This window comes from Sitophilus oryzae, unplaced genomic scaffold (assembly GCF_002938485.1).
Source record: "Sitophilus oryzae breed Bouriz unplaced genomic scaffold, Soryzae_2.0 scaffold_1640_pilon_pilon, whole genome shotgun sequence".
Classification (NCBI taxonomy): Eukaryota; Metazoa; Arthropoda; class Insecta; order Coleoptera; family Curculionidae; genus Sitophilus; species Sitophilus oryzae.
The window spans coordinates 1,023,254-1,041,949 of NW_022146326.1; the positions used below are offsets into that span (position 1 = coordinate 1,023,254).

The 18,696-nt window shown below is 31.0% G+C and overlaps 3 protein-coding genes across 4 annotated transcripts; 2 read left to right on the plus strand and 1 right to left on the minus strand.

The window, feature by feature from the left end:
• Positions 1-847: 847 nt before the first annotated feature.
• LOC115880674 (39S ribosomal protein L3, mitochondrial) lies at positions 848-2,383 on the plus strand. Its single transcript, XM_030897957.1, is given in 6 exon segments — positions 848-1,081; positions 1,156-1,229; positions 1,232-1,245; positions 1,303-1,518; positions 1,569-1,858; positions 1,921-2,383. Coding segments are annotated over 6 exon segments (1,101 nt in total). The 5' UTR covers positions 848-1,004; the 3' UTR covers positions 2,351-2,383.
• Positions 2,384-2,388: 5 nt separating this feature from the next.
• LOC115880676 (calcium load-activated calcium channel) lies at positions 2,389-3,321 on the minus strand. 2 transcript variants are annotated; one of them, XM_030897961.1, is made up of 4 exons: positions 3,189-3,321; positions 2,985-3,136; positions 2,748-2,922; positions 2,389-2,690 (listed from the first exon to the last, which is right to left on the minus strand). In XM_030897961.1, the coding sequence occupies exons 2-4, from the start codon at positions 3,121-3,123 to the stop codon at positions 2,453-2,455; spliced, it is 552 nt and encodes a 183-aa protein (XP_030753821.1). In that variant the 5' UTR covers positions 3,124-3,136; positions 3,189-3,321; the 3' UTR covers positions 2,389-2,452. The 2 variants fall into 2 exon arrangements, with proteins under 2 accessions (XP_030753821.1, XP_030753819.1); XM_030897959.1 differs by having other exon boundaries at positions 2,985-3,318.
• A 167-nt stretch (positions 3,322-3,488) lies between these two features.
• Positions 3,489-17,545, plus strand: LOC115880675 (zinc finger protein 665-like). The gene is made up of 3 exons (XM_030897958.1): positions 3,489-4,238; positions 4,296-4,548; positions 15,559-17,545. Exons 1-3 carry the CDS (start codon positions 3,735-3,737, stop codon positions 15,858-15,860), a joined length of 1,059 nt encoding a protein of 352 aa, XP_030753818.1. The 5' UTR covers positions 3,489-3,734; the 3' UTR covers positions 15,861-17,545.
• The last annotated feature ends 1,151 nt before the right edge of the window (positions 17,546-18,696 follow it).

Consider the following 18,696-nt stretch of genomic DNA (forward strand, 5'->3'; position numbering starts at 1 on the left):
AATGACAGCGATCTTTATTTCATAGCCATCGCTGACGCCGTCTTTTTTCGATGTCTTTTTGTATAGTTTTTGTGTCATTTTATATGTAGAATTATATGGGGAATGTCATCGATCGTAATTTACAAGCCAACTGGACGTCGTTTTTTTCGATTATACGGTATAATAATGAATCTAGCCAATTCTCTTCACACTTGCTTACGGATTCAATATTCAATGAATAATGTAATTTTTAATATTCATTTGTGAAATTGTCATTTCCAAACAAACAAGACGCCGTTTTTTTTTATCATACAGTATATATGTATATACACGTTTAAAATATATGTTATTACATTATTTTTTATTTAATTATACATTATACACACGTTAATAACAAATAATTGTCTTGATAATCAGTCCACTGTGACTGTTAAATAAATTTTGCATTATCGACTTAGATATTCTAATACTATAAAGGTGAGACTATAAAATACAAAATTGTACATGCATTACTTAAAAATGAAGATATATTAGTTTACGTTTTACTAAATATTTTGTACCGTCTAGGTACAAGCTAATTTCTGATACTACGCCATTGGAGAATTTCGCGTGGTGACAATTTGCCTCACTTTTAGCTGCCGTGTTACCTGTCCCCTCTCTTTCCTTGTCTAAGACAGACCCCCACCCCTTCAAAAAAAATAACAGTAACAATCATTGTCGCCAATTATTAACAACCCAATTTTGCCAATTATATAAAAAAATATTTAATTATACATATTTATATATGATTTTTATTTTTTATTTGAAAAAACTTATCGTATATAAATTAGGTCGGCCAAATGAACGGCAATCACGGCAATCATAACGGCAATATATGAATTCTGTGACGTACATAACCTATTTTTCTATTATCAAAGTCAAACCTCGATTTATTAAAGAGAAATGTTATAATTAAACTATGTTAAAACTATTTAAATAAGGTTTAAATAGAAGAAAGTATATTTAAACATTTTTAATTCCTAAAAATGGCTTTAGCGTTTAGTGCAAAAAGTAGAGCATGTGTTTCAATTCGACTATTAGAAAAACAATTTCAAGGCTTGAGGTCTGTTCATAATTTTTTTTAAATATTAATTTATTCTAGAACTATATCATATTACAAGTTTATGTTTTTTGCAGCTTAGCTTCATTGAATTCCAAAAGGGAAAAGCACTTAAATCCAAGACCTCGCTTACGCAATCCAAGTTGGTTAACGAGAAAGCAAGAACTGTAACAATATTATTAGTAAAATATGTTATCTATATAACCAACATTTCATATTTTTAGCATGCTGATGATGCCATAACTCTTGAAAATAGAGAGTTTCTTAGAGAAATTGTTCAGGATAAAATTGCTGTAAGCAATGCTGCTGCCAAGGAAATTGTAACAGATAATGTTACTTGGGTTCCGAATTTGCAGAGATCTGGAGTTATTGCTAGAAAAATTGGTATTTATCCTTTGTGGTTGAAAAGCGGAAAGAAAGTTTCAACTACTTTACTTCAAGTAATTCTCTAACACTAATTTGATACATTGTCCCTAAAGTATAATAACAGGTTTTAGATAATCATGTTGTAAAATACTATACGCCCGAAAGTTATAAATCTCCATTAGAACTAAGGAACAAGGTAGATAATAGAAAGGGTTGTGTGTTAATAGGGGCAGAAACCACAGATCCATCGACATTTACCAAAGAATATTGTGGGCTGTTTAGTGACTCTGGAGTTTTACCAACGAAATGGTTAGGCAGGTTTTTTGTCAGTCCAGAAGCAGCTTTACCTCTTGGAACAATTATAACAGCTCGACATTTCCAAGTTGGCAACTATGTAGATGTTCGAGGAAAAACGTACTAAATTCCTTGTTTTATACATATATGTGATTTATAAAATTAATAAATAATTTTTATAGAATGGATCGGGGATTTCAAGGAGTAATGAAACGTCATGGTTTTAAAGGGATGCCAGCATCACATGGTGTAACAAAAACCCATAGGCGTGGTGGTAATATAGGTGGAGGGGGCCAAAAAGGTAGAGTTTGGCCGGGAACTAAAATGCCAGGCCATATGGGGAACAGATTCCGAGTAGCCAGAGGCCTTAAAATATTGAGAATTAATAATAAATACAATGTTATATGGGTGTTGGGTCAAGCTATACCAGGAGAAACAAATTCTATAGTTTATGTTTTTGACACCAAATTGCATCTTAGAAAACCTACAAATCCGTTGCCAATTCCCACGTTTTTTGATGTTAATGATGACGAAAACCTGGAAGAAAATGTTTACGATGAGTCGGTTCACGTTTTTTCAGATCCAACAATTTTGTTTAATGAGAAAGAATAAGTCAATGCAATGAATAAATAGTTTTTAACAAAACTGTGTGATGTGTTTTAATGTATATTTTAACAAAAAATGAAACTGAACATAAATATTTGTAGTTTTTTTTTATTTAAATTGGCCAGGTGCAGGTCCAAATAAACTGTTTCCTTGTTTAGATGCAGCTCTTGATGGAGCAAATCCTAAAAGCTTCTGAATATTTTGTCTGATGGACATTGTACATAGAATATACAGGAAAATAAAAGAGCAATCGTAATAGTCATCGCCAGGTAAATTTCTGTGGCTTAATCCCTGAATCCAGGTTAAAGGAAGGAACGGTAACCTTGCAACCACCCTACCATCAAATCTAAAAATCAAAATCTCTTATCAAGTTTAAAATATTACATAATTGAAGTTTTATTACATGTTATTGAACATGCTTAATAAAGCGGTGAAAGCAAAACCAATGGCAAACATTGATTTCATTTTTACAAAAGACAAATCTCGATTGTTCTGTTTTAATCTATCCTCTTCTCGCTCGATTTTTTTCTTTTGCTGCTTGTCCAAAGTATCTCCGTGTGTTTCTTTCCGTTTTTCCACTAAGGGAAAAAAGGATTGTTATATTGTCACTTTGATTTCTTCTTTAATTATTAGTACTTACATCTTTTACTTTGCTTCTCTACTTCTGCTTTTAATTTTTGATATCTTTCAGTTCTATATACCATTAACCAGGTAAGTCCTTCTCCTAAAAGGGCTGTGCATATAGAAATAAATACGATCAACAGCGTATCGCCCCACATTGTAATTATTTGACTAAAAAATATTAATGCACGCGAATAATTAAATTGGTTAATAAATTAATTACCAGATAAAAACTAGGTTGGTAAAGGCCGAAACTATTTGAAACTATTAGAAATTAGAAACTATGATTAGAAATTAATTTTCCTATTATTTTCTGGATTTTTTAAATCCAAATGTCAATTGATGTCAAATGTCAATTCCTTTTACAGCGTTGCCTATTTTAGAACCAAAAATGTAACAATCATATACAAAACTGCCTACCTTTGAATATCATATGAAATATATATGATCTATGGTTATATAAAAGAACTATTTTATATATGATTTCCTTGAATTGTTAAAAAAATCAATTATATACTACTGGCAACACTGAGTTTTAATGCCATGATTGTCATGCTATAAATTAAATAATACAAATCAAATCAACAATTTGTCCATTTTTGAGATACCTAACTTTTACTTATTTTTATTTATTGATGTCTATTGGATGTCTATTTACTGGAAATGCAACAAGGTTTTTATAACATTGGTTTTAAAGGTGCACGCTTTTCGAAATTGTAGGATTTTATAATTACATGTTCTTATAAATTTGTGTAACAAAACATTGAAAATGTATCTGCAGCGGTCATATTGTGTTCTGTGCAGTGAACACATTTCAAATATTCAGTACAATCTAAAAACTACAAACTCTGAGAAGTCGAATATTTTGTTGATTAAGTTCGTCGAAGAAATATATAAAAATGTATTTTTGACTCATTGTAATATATGCCATAATTGCTACGATTTGCTAAATGAACTTGATACTATTCAAGTAAGAGAAAAGGAACTTTTTGACAAATTGAAAAGTTATGTAGCACAGGTAGAAAAATTATCTCAACCTACATCACTAGACATCAAGGAGGAAGATGTAGATGATGATAATTTAGATAATTGCTCTCTAAAAAGTGAGCCAGAATTTGTATTGGAAGGGGTCAATCTAAACAAATTGCCTATAAAAATAAAAAGAGTACCCTCAAAAAAATCATCGACTGGTAAGAGACAAAATAGAGTAATTGAGAATTCTGATGATGATGATGATAATGATGCTGACGATGATAAGGATGCTTTTGAAAAGGTATGGTAAAAAGCAAATCTTACATTTGAAACATTTGGTGTTCATCTTTCTTTGCAGGTGCAGTCCTTGATTAAAATTGAGTTATCTAAACATAAGAGTACTAGGAAATCTAAAGTAGCTAAGGACATACTATGTGAGATGTGTGGTCAGAGTTTTAAAACTAGATTTAAATATGAAAAACATTTAATAATGCATGATGACACTTATGTATCGACAGCGGTAAATCACAGGCAAGAGTGGCTATGTCATGTATGTCAGAAAGTTTTTACACAGAAAGTTTCATTGAAGAGGCATTTATTCATTCACAGTGGTAAGAAATATATTTTTAACAGATTTGTTTTAATTTCAAACGCATTATTTCTTTTTATTAAGTCTTTTATTTTTTATCTTTTATTATCTCCCATACATGATAATTTTTTTAATTTTAAGAAATTTTAATTTGATCATTTTTTTATTTAGTATCTTGGGGGTTCAGTTTATATTTATTGATGTACAGGGTATGAATTAATAAGTGAAAAAAATCAGGAATAGGATAGCTTTTATAAAAACAGAAGTCTTACTATAAGTAGACCCCGAGACTGTTATAACTATATTATTATAAACTATTATACGTCACCCCTATATATTTTTAATTTTTCAGAAAAAACGAGATTTGGTAGGTTAGTATATGACATAAATTAGGATTGATTGTATTTGATGTATTCAATTGTTTTTGGTCACTTCCTGTTTCACTGGAAATAACTACAACTTTTGGTTTTGAAATGACACCCTTGGTAAATTTTTATTTTATTCGATAGAAAATTGACACTGTGAATAGAATGACATATCATATGTCAACAAAGTTAAATTTCAATCTAGAGTGCCATGGCTATATTAAAAACACTAATATTTAACCAAGGCGTCTTGGAAAAATAGATTTGGTTGTCTAATGTTTTTCGTGTCTTGTCCTGGCCGGTTAAAAAATGGCCCAATCATATTTTTAATCATATCTCAATTTTTTCAAATGGAACAAGGGTGGCTCATTAGCATATTTGGAAAAAGTATTTTTTTAAGAATAATTTGTTACCACACACTTGGTATTTGAAGTCTAATTGTTGTTATGAACCGCATGTTATAATTTCAAATAAACCATATGCGAAAATGTCAAAAGTTGACATATGTATGTCATTTTATTGAAAGGGTCATTTTCTATCGAATAAAGTAAAAGAATACCGAGGGTGTCGTTTAAAAATCAAAAGTTGTAGTTATTTCCGGTGATTTGACCGATTTAGACACTCGGTAGCACCTTGACCATGATATGGCCGAGGACTGCGGTTCGGATTCTGCGTAAGCAAAGTAGTCCCCGTCCAGATTAGCCTAAGCACTAAAAAGGGGACGTTAACTTAAAATACTTTATTTTTTTTTGTTAGAGTTTTTGTTAGGATGCTTGACTAATCCAAATATACAGGGTCGCTGTTATGTATGGAAACGGTCGATTATTAGGTAAAATATACAAGGTACCGCAAAAAGTTAAACACAAAAATTATAGGGTTTTTAAGTGTCTATTAGCGCAATAAATTGAAGTATACAGGGAATGCATATCGAAATTAATTAAATCACATCATAAATCATATTGTTTAAGTGATATTTTCAAAAGTCAATAACTCGGAAACTGTTGGTTTGAGGTACATTGTGTGTATTTCGATTTTTTCTTAGAATTGAAGGAAGAATTGAAATATGCAGTAATATAGAGGGGGTTCTATTTAAAAAATGAAACTTTTATGTGCCACGACTTTATGACCGACCCTGTATACTTCAATTTATTACTCGCAAATAGATATTTAAAAATCCTATATCTTTTGTATTCAACTTTTTGCGGTACCTCCTATATTTTACCTAATAATTGACCATTTCCGTAGGTGAGAGCACATTCCATAGGTGAGAGCACATCTTACAACTGAACTAAAATACTAAACTTTTTAAATCATAGATGGCCACACCTAACCTGATATTTATCTAATAATCTAAAGCAACAAAAACTAAACAGAATTCTGATTCAATATTTTAATAAAATACGCTGTAACGCAATTCGTCACAGCATTAATTGAAATTACAAGTCCTTGACATGTCAATTGATACTGTTTCTCTTGGGTTAAAGATTTTTATTGATCTATTTATAGATCAAACCTTAATGAACTTTAAATAGAATGTCGTCAGTATAATTTATTGAACATTATAGGCATGTTGTGGCTTATTGAGGAGATTAAGTGGTTATTATTGAAGGAATAGAAAAACAAAACGAACTTAATCTTAGATAAAAATAAAATATGTCTTGCACCTTCTACACCGTCAACTTTAAAGACATTTTTAAATATTAAACTCTTAAAAGACTTTTCTTTTCTAGTTATTTTGGTTCTTTTTTAAATTCACAGTCTTTATTGTTTATTTACCTATGAGGTATTATACAGGGTGGTCCGAACTGTATTCCGGAAACTTCGGCAGCATATTCTGCAGATAAAATAAACTAAAAATGTTCTTATAAATATATGTCCAAAAATGCTTAGTTTCCGAGATACAGTGTGTAGAAGTTTGAAAACACATAATGCGTTCAATATCAATTTACGGACTGTGCATAGAATCTCACAAAAAGTGAAGACTAATGTTAACCAATTAGAACTTAGATTTTTTCAGGTTCCTTTAACAAAACCTAATAACCTGCTAATATCTTCATTATAATTTGTTTGTGTATTATATAAATTATAAATCTAAGTATCGCAATTTCAAATAAACCATATTCGAAAATGTCAAAAGTTGACATATGATATGTCAATCTCAGTCAATCTATTCAGAGTGTCATTTTCTATTGAATAAAGTAAAAAATAAGGAGGGTGCCATTTAAAAATCTAAAGTTGCAGTCATTTCCGATGAAACAGGAAGTGACCAAAAAAATTGAATACGTCAATCAATCCTACCCTACCTCTGTTTTAAAAAGAAGAGCGTTGTTAATATAAGTCCTAAAAGCATAATATCGTTGACTGAAGAAAGAAGAAGATGCGCAATCTTAGGGGCGATTTCGTGTTACAAAACCTGTCCGAGATGTAGCTGGCGTTACCGTCAGTCTGTCCGAGAATCGCGAGATTTAGTTTAGCTCTGCGCTGCTGCGCGCTGATAGTCGTTTACAGCGCAGCGGATAAAGAAAACTGTACCGTAGTTCTGCTTTCAGTGAGTGGTTGCCGGAGACAGTGTTGCCAGAACTACTGATTAATCCGTAGATTTACGGATTTTGGGTGCAGTACGTTAATAATACGGATTTTCTATCATTAAACAATTTAATATAATATTATATGATTAAACAAAGAACGGCGTCAGAGTTGGCTTGGAAATGAAGATCGCTGTTATTTCATGTGTAAAATATTATGGTAAATGTCAATAATCGTCATTTCCAAGCCAACTAAACTAAACTACAAATTCAGTACCTATAAAAGAATGTTTATTTTTGTTGTTTATTCTGTGTTTAACGCGATAAAATTTTCAATACATAAACGCGGATTTTTCATCCAAATATATTTTCGTCAAACATTACAGATATTACACATTTTAATATGGCAACACTGTCGCTTTCAGATCCACACCGTCTTCGATATGCCTTTGCTGACTGAATTAGAGAAAATAAGTGTGTTATGCGTTGACCGCAGAACGATTGGTGTCTCCACCGTACAGCACTTAAGAGTCCATTTGCGCTACACCGCTCGGGTCGGTCTCAGGGGTCGGGTAGAGCGGGTGTGCTGTGGAAGGCGGTCCGTTCACGATCCCCCACCGCCTGATTTTTGGTCGGACGCATTCAGTGTAAATCACATCTGAATATTTCCCATATTATTTCAGTGGAGTAAAAACGATATCAAAATGTGTCAAAATTTTTTTTTGGAGGTATAACTACATGATATCTATACAGGATTATCAGTTAGGCCTTTGTGCATGTGAAATAACTAATTACGACCTTTTTGGGGGTGTCAGAAATTTTTTAACTAGCAAAATGTCAAAAATGTATAACCATGTTTTTTTATCTTTCCTACGCGATAACTCCTAAACTAATCAACTTATTCACAAACTCTTTTTTTTAATCGATTCACATAGGCGGTGGTAGCTGAGGTAATTAAAATTCCATAGTGAGTGTATTTTTTTTGGAAAATGGATTAACCTTCAAACATTAACTTTATTGTATCATGATTTTCGGTAAGCGAGAAACTTTTTTATTTGAAGGAATTTTTACATAGTATCTGCGTATGAAATAAAGTAAAAATATTGAAAAAGTTTTTGAAACTTGGTACAATTTTCTAATGCTAATACTTTTCTTGTTATCCTAAATTAAGTTTACAAATAGGCCGCGCGCGAGACCATTCGGGCCTCGCCGCCCAAGACTTTGATTTTATATGGCGACACGGCGGACGCGATGTTCCGTAGGCCGATTTCTGATTATTTGTATTGTACCTGCAGTTTGAAATTTAGTTAATTCAGTACGTTATAAATTATTTAGTTATCGACTCTTTAATTTGCAGAAAAACTATAAACAAAAATGATAGGTTTTTTTAAATCCTATTATAACGAAACCTAAAAACTATCATAATCATAAATGCTGCGGAAAAAGGCAAAATAATGTATGCTTAATATATTAATTAATAATTGTATATATATATTATATTAACAATTATTAATATATTATATTAACAAAAAGAAAATTAGTTAAATAGAACGGTTTTGATATTATAATATTTTTGATATGTGATAAAATAGGAAAAAAGGGCAAACATCACAAATTAACATCTAGACAAACAGGTATCTTATGTTGTAACCTATTTTAATAAGATTTTTTAATAAATTCATTGATAATAAAATTGATATGATCGCTAAAATTCCATAGTCAGTATTTTTTTTGCCAATAGAGCTGAATAATTTATCATAAACCAGAATAATTTTAATTATTCTTATTATTATAATAATAATATAATTCCATTACATAAATAATTCTATATAATTCTACAGAATGTCCCCGGATTTGTGGAAAAACAAGTGGAAAAACTTTTTTATTATTGACATTTTGAGAAAAATGTATTCTTCATAAAAAATTTTGCTTGTTCTAAAATGGTTAATCCCGTTTATACTTTTCCAAATTTCCATACCGTTTGTATATTGTTGAATTTTTTCAGTCTTAAAAATCAAGGGGCGTTTCTATGGTAATATAATTTCGATTATATTCTTTGATAGACGGATATTATATTATTATATTATTAATTATTGTTGTATATTATGTATTTCAATAAAAGCGACAATACTTAGGCAACAATGTTTTCGATCTAGCGTGGTTTAATGACAAAAGGGGCTCCCTGTAATCCTTTTACCTGTTCAAATTAATTGATTAGTATAATGAGACAAGTCGCTGATTCCTACTATTTAGTGGTTTTCATATTTTATTGTAATGAAAATCGCAGTTTTACGTACACAAAACGCAGATTTAATTTAATTTTTTTTTTAAAAACTCAGAGCAAAATTTAAAATGTCATATGTCAAATAGAAAAAAAATATTACAGTCGAAAGTGATAAAATATCCGATTTTTAAAGAAAAATCTCAATGCAATCGGTGATATTTGCCATGACTACCAACATAAAGCTTTTTAATCTGCCAATTCGTTTATTTAATCAGGAAAGTGTGCTCAAAGGTTTCAAAAAAAGAATTTTATTCATTTCCGATAAAGACAATTAAAATAAAAATTCTCCAGCTTTGGCAACATTTGACTTTCAAAGAAATTTTTGTCTATTTTAATTTCTACACCGGGTGCGTCTCAAAATTGGCTCACCCTATAACTTTCTTATTTTTCAGATAAAAAACGAGATTTGGTATGTTAGTATATGACATAAATTAGGATTGATTGACGTATTCAATTGTTTTTGGTCACTTCTTGTTTCACCGGAAATGACTACAACTTTTGATTCTTAAATGGCACCCCCGGTATTTGTTTACTTTATTCGATAGAAAATGACATTCTGAATATAATGACATATCATATATCATATGTCAACTTTTGAAATTTTCGCTTAAAACGAAATTGAATTTTAAATTTCAATCAAGTAGCCTTGGAAAAATAGATTTGATCGTCTAATGTTTTTAGTGCCTTGTCCTGGCCAGTTAGAAAATGCTCAAATCGTATTTTTAATCACATCTCAATTTTTTCAAATAGAACGAGGGTGGCTAATTAGCATATTTGGGAAAAGCATTTTTTTACGAATAATTTGATACCTCACACTTGGTATTTCGAGTCAAATTATCGTTATGAACCGCATGTTATAATTTCCTTTATAATTTCAAATAAACCATATGCGAAAATGTCAAAAGTTGACATATGATATGTCATTCTATTCAGAGTGTCATTTTCTATCGAATAAAGTAAAAAAATACCGAAAAAACTAAATATGCCATCAGTTTGCTTAAATAGAACAAGTAACATATAATTTACGCGAAACTGACGATATGACCACAGACAACAAATTGCAGAGCTTCACAATTCAGCATAAAAAATATTTATTAAAAAAATAAATTAAATATAACTGTAATCAGAAAACCTTAATTTATGTCTGTATTGTAACGGAATTTTAACTTATAATACTCTTTCCAATATAGACATGTCTTATAAACCTTATATTTTTAAATGACGTGTTGAACGATGTGGGGTACCGATTAATTTTGAAGAAAAAAATATTAAACCCTGAACTTAAATTAAAATTTATTTTTAAATTATAAGAAAGTATCGCTTATAATTAAATTAACTATTAAATTTATTTCAATCAATATTTTTTAAGTATAATAAATACAACTTTGTTTGACCATCAAAATCTCAAAAATGGTAGATAACAACCTATTCTCAGACCTATTGAATAGACATATAAAATTTAATCAAAATCGGTCAAGCCGTTACGGAGAAGTATGGTAACAAAAAAATTAAAAAACAACCCCTATTTGAAAGTGAAAATTTAGTGTCGTATGTATTTTTTAATGCCACATCGTAAAAAAACAAAAATTAAAAATTTTGTCCAAAAAAATAAAAAAATTGGGGTGGGCCCCCCTTGTCACTTAAGGGTATAAAAAATAGATAACAGCCTATTCTCAGACCCACTGAATATACATATAAAATTTCATCAAAATCGGTCAAGCCGTTACGGTGAAGTCGGGAGAAGTATGGTAACAAAAAAACAACCCCTATTTGAAAGTGAAAATTTAGTGTTGTATGTATTTTTTATTGCCACATCGTAAAAAAACAAAAATTAAAAATTTTGTCCAAAAAAATAAAAAAAATTGGGGTGGGCCCCCCTTGTCACTTAAGGGTATAAAAAATAGATAACAACCAATTCTCAGACCTACTGCATATACATATTAAATTTCATCAAAATCGGTCAAGCCGTTACGGAGAAGTCGGGAGAAGTATGGTAACAAAAAATTAAAAAAAAACAACCCCTATTTGAACGTGAAAATTTAGTGTTAAATGTATTTTTTAATGCCACATCGTAAAAAAACAAAAATTAAATATTTTACCCAAAAAATAAAAAAAATTGGGGTAGGCCCCCCTTGTCACTTAAGGGTATAAAAAAATAGATAACAACCTATTTTCAGACCTACTGAATATACATATAAAATTTCATCAAAATCGGTCAAGCCGTTACGGAGAAGTACGTAACAAAAAATTAAAAAAAAACCCTATTTGAAAGTGAAAATTTAGTGTTGTATGTATTTTTTAATGCCACATCGTAAAAAAAACAAAAATTAAAAATTTTGTCCAAAAAAATAAAAAAAATTGGGGTGGGCCCCCCTTGTCACTTAAGGGTATAAAAGATAGATAACAACCAATTCTCAGACCTACTGCATATACATATTAAATTTCATCAAAATCGGTCAAGCCGTTACGGAGAAGTCGAGAGAAGTATGGTAACAAAGAATTAAAAAAAAACAACCCCTATTTGAACGTGAAAATTTAGTGTTAAATGTATATTTTAATGCCACATCGTAAAAAACAAAAATTAAATATTTTACCCAAAAATAAAAAAATTGGGGTAGGCCCCCTTGTCACTTAAGGGTATTAAAAATAGATAACAACCTATTTTCAGACCTACTGAATATACATATAAAATTTCATCAAAATCGGTCAAGCCGTTACGGAGAAGTACGTAACAAAAAAAAAAAAACCCTATTTGAAAGTGAAAATTTAGTGTTGTATGTATTTTTAATGCCACATCGAAAAAAAACAAAAATTAAATATTTTACCCAAAAAATAAAAAGAATTGGGGTGGGCCCCCCTTTGTCACTTAAGGGTATAAAAAATAGATAACAACCTATTCTCAGACCTACTGAATATACATATTAAATTTCATCAAAATCGGTCAAGCCGTTCCGGATATTCGGGAGAAGTATGGTAACAAAAAATTAAAAAAAAAACAACCCCTATTTGAATGTGAAAATTTAGTGTTAAATGTATTTTTAATGCCACATCGTAAAAAAACAAAAATTAAATATTTTATCCAAAAAATAAAAAAAATTGGGGTGGGCCCCCCCTTGTCACTTAAGGGTATAAAAAAATAGATAACAAATAATTTCAGACCTACTAAATATACATATAAAATTTCATCAAAATCGGTCAAGCCGTTACGGAGTAGTACGTAACAAAAAAATTAAAAAAAAAACCTATTTGAAAGTGAAAATTTAGTGTTAAATGTATTTTTTAATGCCACATCGTAAAAAACTAAAATTAAATATTTTGTCCAAAAAATAAAAAAAATTGGGGTGGGCCCCTCCTTGCCACTTAAGGGTATAAAAAAATAGATAACAACCTATTTTCAGACCTACTGAATATACATATAAAATTTCATCAAAATCGGTCAAGCCGTTACGGAGAAGTACGTAACAAAAAATTTAAAAAAAACCTATTGGAAAGTGAAAATTTAGTGTTGTATGTATTTTTTAATGCCACATCGTAAAAAAACAAAAATTAAAAATTTTGTCCAAAAAAATTTAAAAAAAATGGGATGGGCCCCCCTTGTCACTTAGGGTACCTATAAAAAATAGATAACAACCTATTCTCAGACCTACTGAATATACATATAAAATTTCATCAAAATCGGTTAAGCCGTTATGGAGGAGTACGGTATCTAAAACTGTGACAAGACAATTTTTTATATGTATTAGATATCAGAAATCTGCCTAAACCTTAGCCCGATCCTGTCGTGTTAAGCCACACCCATAATTCCAAACGCACGTGCTTTCAGCGAAAAAATATAATTTTTAAATTCCTTAGATTAGGGCTTGCAGAGCTTCAGCATTTGCCATAAAATAGCGAGCAATTTGTTACAAAACCATATAAATTATATATCACTGTAATCACAAAACTTCAATCTATATCCCTCCTGTAACAGAATTTTAAATTATATTTTTATTTTCGAGAAAATTTAGTCCAAACATAAGGTTTATTTTGTTGATGTTTGACCATCAAAATCTTAAAAATGAACAAGTTATCTAAAAATGTGCCACACGACGGATTTAGTATAATCCTTTATCTTTAATTTCCTTCTTCATTTGTGTAAAAACACCTAGCCAGTTTTACATAAAACGTTAAATGCCGAACGCTTATTTTGCTACTTTTTCGGACTAGTGAAATGGACTCTTAAGACATAAGGGGAAATCAAATCAGCCTTGTCACGAATTGGCCCATTGGGTTGCGTATCTTCCCAAATCTTTCAATCAACGATAATACAGAGTGCTACAAATTCGAGGTACGAGCATTGCTATCTCGGAAACAGTAATGGATACGAAGATGGTTAAATTGGGGCAAAGTTGCGCCTTGGGATGTTCACCAAGATGCCATTAAAAAAGTTTTAAAAATTTCAAGGATTGCTGAGTTTCTTGGAAAAAGAGGATTTTTTTGAAAATCAATATTATTTTTTCCTGTCGATACTTTTCAGAAAATCAAAAAACTAATTCCACATTCTTATAGCCACTTTATTAGGGCTATCTAATAGTATTTTTAGATTTTCAAATTAGCTGATAATTTGTGAGATACAGAGGCCAACTTAATTTTTTTAAATACGGACCTGCATTTTTTATTCCAGATTTTGAAAGAACTAGGTCTCCTGAGTACAATGATATGCCACACTTAATATTTTTTTTTGTTTCGGACATTTGAACACAATTTATTTACACTCATTTCAAGTCCGGCTCTGTTTTTTTTAATATTTAATTTATTCATCATTGCAATATTGATAAGCTTTCAAACTTAACAATGACGTGGGGTAAAACATTGAATATGGAAAATCAAATGCAATAAAATAGTAAAAAATAATATACAAATGAATACATTACTTCACGACATTTGTAAAAGTGAAATCAATACATCTCAACATTTACAATAAAAAGTACAAAATGCTTAAATGCATAAATAAAATTGAACGAAAAATAAATTTGTGCAATAGGGAGGGTGGTAACCCTTTCGAACATGTAGAGCATTAGAAACTAGTTTGTAGAAGTTGATTTATTTATAATAACTACGATGAATATTACGCATATCAAATTCAAATTCACAATAAAAAAAGTTAAAAAAATAATAGGTATCTTTAAATTGCTGACCTGGATATAATTTATTTGAATCTTCCAATTGGTTCGATTTTTCTTATTCAATGTTAATTAGCGCTGATCAATCTGGTTGCGATGAATATAATCAGATTAAATAATTAAAAAAAACAGAGTCAGACTTGAAATTATTTTAAATAATAATTAAATAGCTTTTTTGTTGTTAAGGTACCCAAAACAAAAAAAAAGGTATAAAGTGTGGCATATCATTGTACTCAGGAGACCGAGTTCTTTCAAAACCGGAAATAAAAAATGCAGGTCCGTATTTAAAAAAATAAAGTTGGCCCCTGTATCTCACAAATTATCAGCTAATTTGAAAATCTAAAAATACTGTCAGATAGCCCTTATAAAGTAGCTATGAGAATGTGCAATTAGTTTTTTGATTTTCTTAAAAGTAACGACAGGAAAAAATAAAATTCATTTTCAAAAAAATCCGTTTTTTCCAAAAAACTCAGCAATCCTTGAAATTTAAAAAAGAATTTGATGACATCTTGGTGAACATCCCAAAGCGCAACTTTACTCCAATTTAACCATGTTCGTATCTTTTACGGTTACCGAGATACCAATGCTCGTACCTCGAATTTGTAGCACCCTGTATATAATTTTTAAACACCGAGCGCTTGCCTTTAAAATGATACTTTGTGACGTTTGGTAGAAAAATTTGATTTTTTGTTCAAGGTCAAAGTCGGTATCAATGCGAACAGTGCGGCAAAAAATTCGTCCACCACAGCTCCTTCGACGTCCATAAGAAAATCCACGCCGGTTTGAGGAACTACCAGTGCAACTTGTGCGAAAAAAAGTTTTACATGAACTCGCACTTGACCAGACACATGCGAGCGACTCACATGAACATTAAGGATTACGAGTGTCCCACGTGCGGCAAAGAGTTCGCCGAAAACTACAACTTAATAGCTCACATGAAACTGCACAAAACCGAGGGAAATCATCTGTATGTGCCGAGCACTGACATGAATATATAGCTATTAAAATTAGTTGAATAAGTCTTAGGTTTAGGAATAAAATGTATATATTGCTTTAAAAGTCAATGGTCTGGTCATTCCAAATTCGTAACGTTTTCAACATGTAAAGGTGCGTATACATATGGCGAGCACGAGCCGAGCCTGCCAAAAGCTCAATTCGTCATATGTGTACGCCTCCCGCGAGCCGCTCACAGTGCGATCGTCGCGATCCACTTCTCGTCGGTTTTGCGACGAACACAAAGGAGCTCGCAGTTATAATTTGGACGGCGTTGTGGCAGGTTCGTCGTTCTGGTCTGATCGGCGAGCATGGAGCCTACATGGTCGGAGGATATTTTGCTTCAATTAGTTGAGTTGTATATGATGCATACTATTTTGTGGAACCCCAAAGACGAAAATTATTTTAAAAAACCAAAAAAATAGATGCCTGGAAGGAAATCGCCACTTTAATAGGCAAACCTGAAGAAATATGCAAGAAAAAAATTATAAGCATGTTGGCAACTTATAGAAGAGAGAGGAAAAAGGTCCGTAGTAGGATCAGGAAAAGGTGTGCTTTCCAAAAGAAGTATGTTTATTTATAGAATGACATTTATATTCAACTACCATCTGAAAAACATATTAGTACAAAAAGTCTGAGTACACCTTTTTTTTCTTGTAGCAACTTTTTTTTACCATAATTAAAAAAACTAATGGTACATTTAAAATCTTCAATACGTTTCTCAGTTGACGTGGGTCTACAATTTTTTTCAAAAAATGTTATAGCCCCTTTTTTTCATGTTTAAAAAAAAGCTGAAAATTTTTTGAGTGGTTTTAGGCAAACATGGTCGGTTCTATTCGAAAGAGGGGCAGAAATTATATACCTCCTGAAACTTACACAACGATTGAACAAAGAATAATCTAAATATACAATTTTAAAACTTTTAAATTTGCTAAACATAATATAAGATTTTGCAAAAAATTGATTACTTTTGCCAAATTGAAACTTTTATATATGGACTATTTTTTGTTCAATCCTTGTGTAATTTTTAGGAGTTTTATAATTTTTGTCTCTCTTTTGAATGGTACCAACCATTTTTATCTAAAATCACTCAAAAAAAATAGTTTTTCAACTTTTTTAAACATAAAAAAAGGTTATAAAATTTGCTTGAAAAAAAAGGGGTATACGGAGACTTTTTGTACTGACTGTAGGTACAGGGTACATTACATATTATTTACATAATATTCGTTTGTACTTTCAATAACATATAATTTAGATTAAAATATTTTAACTTTATTTATCTGAACATCTGAACCAAGTCGCGTCAAAATCTGCACTGACACTGAAAAAAGAATATTTCTTGTGTGCTCGCGAGCCATTTACATTTCATATGGATCGTTATTGGCTCGGACTATGATCTCAATACGGCGCGCTCGGCTCGTGCTCGGCTCGCGTTCTGCTTGCCATATGTATACGTACTTTACGATATGGAAATTAAAAGGACAGTCTGAATTGTTTCCGGGAAACTTAGGTAGCATATTCTGCAGATAAAATATGTAAAAAAGTTTGTATTAATTTACGTCCTTGAATGCTTCATAAGGTGCCCGGTGGCGTAGAGGTACAGGCCCTCGTCTACCAATCTCAAGGTAGTGGGTTCGATTCCCACACCCGGCATTGCATCAGCCGACTATTTTTATTAAAATAAAAATAGTTTGGGTACCTAGGTCGACTCAGCCTTAAAATGAGTACTTGGGATTCACAATCCTGAGGTAATAATAGGCGGTTGAAGCGTAGTGCTAGCCACATTACCTTCCTTGTATACCGAACGGCTCTAGTTTGGCAAGCTGTACCTTGCTACTCCCCAGGCGTTAAACGCTATATACGGGAGCTATTATTATTATTATTAAATGCTTCGTTTCGGAGATACTGGGTGTAGAATAGGGTGGGTCAAAAAAATCGACTATTTTTTTTTCATTTTATACACCGAAAAAAAGGTTTTGATAGACACCTCAAAAAATGTATCCAAGTATAAGCTCTTAAGTTTAATAGGAAGGTCTTTCGCCTTTCAGTTTTCTAGTTTTTCCTTATTATTAGAAAGAAAAATTCATATCTATCTACTATTATTTGTATTATTATACATATGCCACAGCAAAACGCACTCTTCAATATTCATTTTATAATACAATAATACGACTGCACCGCACTGAAATTTGTTTTAAACTAGAATATTATTTTGTACCTAAAAAAAAGTATGCCGAAAGAGTATCTCGATAGTATTCGACTGTAATTCTTTATCCCGTATACAGAGTCTCGCATACAGTATCCTCGTCTGAAAGAGCTCTTAGATCAATACTTTTTATATTAAATTTGTCAAAAAAACGTTATTAACTCGAAATATAATGAATCATTGACTCTTAAGTTAGAAAAAATGCAATCATTTTTTGTTTCAATGTACCCAAACATGCTTAGGACTAAAAAAAACTAGGAAAAAAACTTTAAAACATTTCTTTGTTCATAGAAACTCAAATTTGTACAAATTTTCACGAAGCTCATAAAATAAATTGGAATTATTCTAATGAACCTCTATTTCAGAGTATAAAATGAAAAAAATAGTCGATTTTTTTGACCCATCCTAGTGTGAAAGTTTCATTTTTATTTCAAATTTTCCATATAATTTATGAACTAACGTTGCTTTTGGATTAAAATTGGTGTCTTGGTGTTTTTTGACATGAGAAATTTGATTTCGATGTCAATACGACACCTACTTGTAGGGGGCGCCACCTAAATATTTTTAATTGGTTTGAATAACAATAGTAACTTTTCGTCCGTGCCTGTATAAAACCACTCAGTAAAAAATATATT

Bases quoted from the DNA above. Each gene is read 5' to 3' on its own strand.
- LOC115880675 (XM_030897958.1), top strand. From the start codon at position 3,735: ATGTATCTGCAGCGGTCATATTGTGTTCTGTGCAGTGAACACATTTCA. The intron at 4,239-4,295 runs GTATGGTAAAAA...CTTTCTTTGCAG, and splicing joins ATAAGGATGCTTTTGAAAAG to GTGCAGTCCTTGATTAAAAT. The intron at 4,549-15,558 runs GTAAGAAATATA...TTTTTGTTCAAG, and splicing joins GCATTTATTCATTCACAGTG to GTCAAAGTCGGTATCAATGC.
- LOC115880676 (XM_030897961.1), bottom strand. From the start codon at position 3,123: ATGTGGGGCGATACGCTGTTGATCGTATTTATTTCTATATGCACAGCC. The intron at 2,923-2,984 runs GTAAGTACTAAT...TTTTTCCCTTAG, and splicing joins AGAGAAGCAAAGTAAAAGAT to TGGAAAAACGGAAAGAAACA. The intron at 2,691-2,747 runs GTAATAAAACTT...TTTGATTTTTAG, and splicing joins TTAAGCATGTTCAATAACAT to ATTTGATGGTAGGGTGGTTG.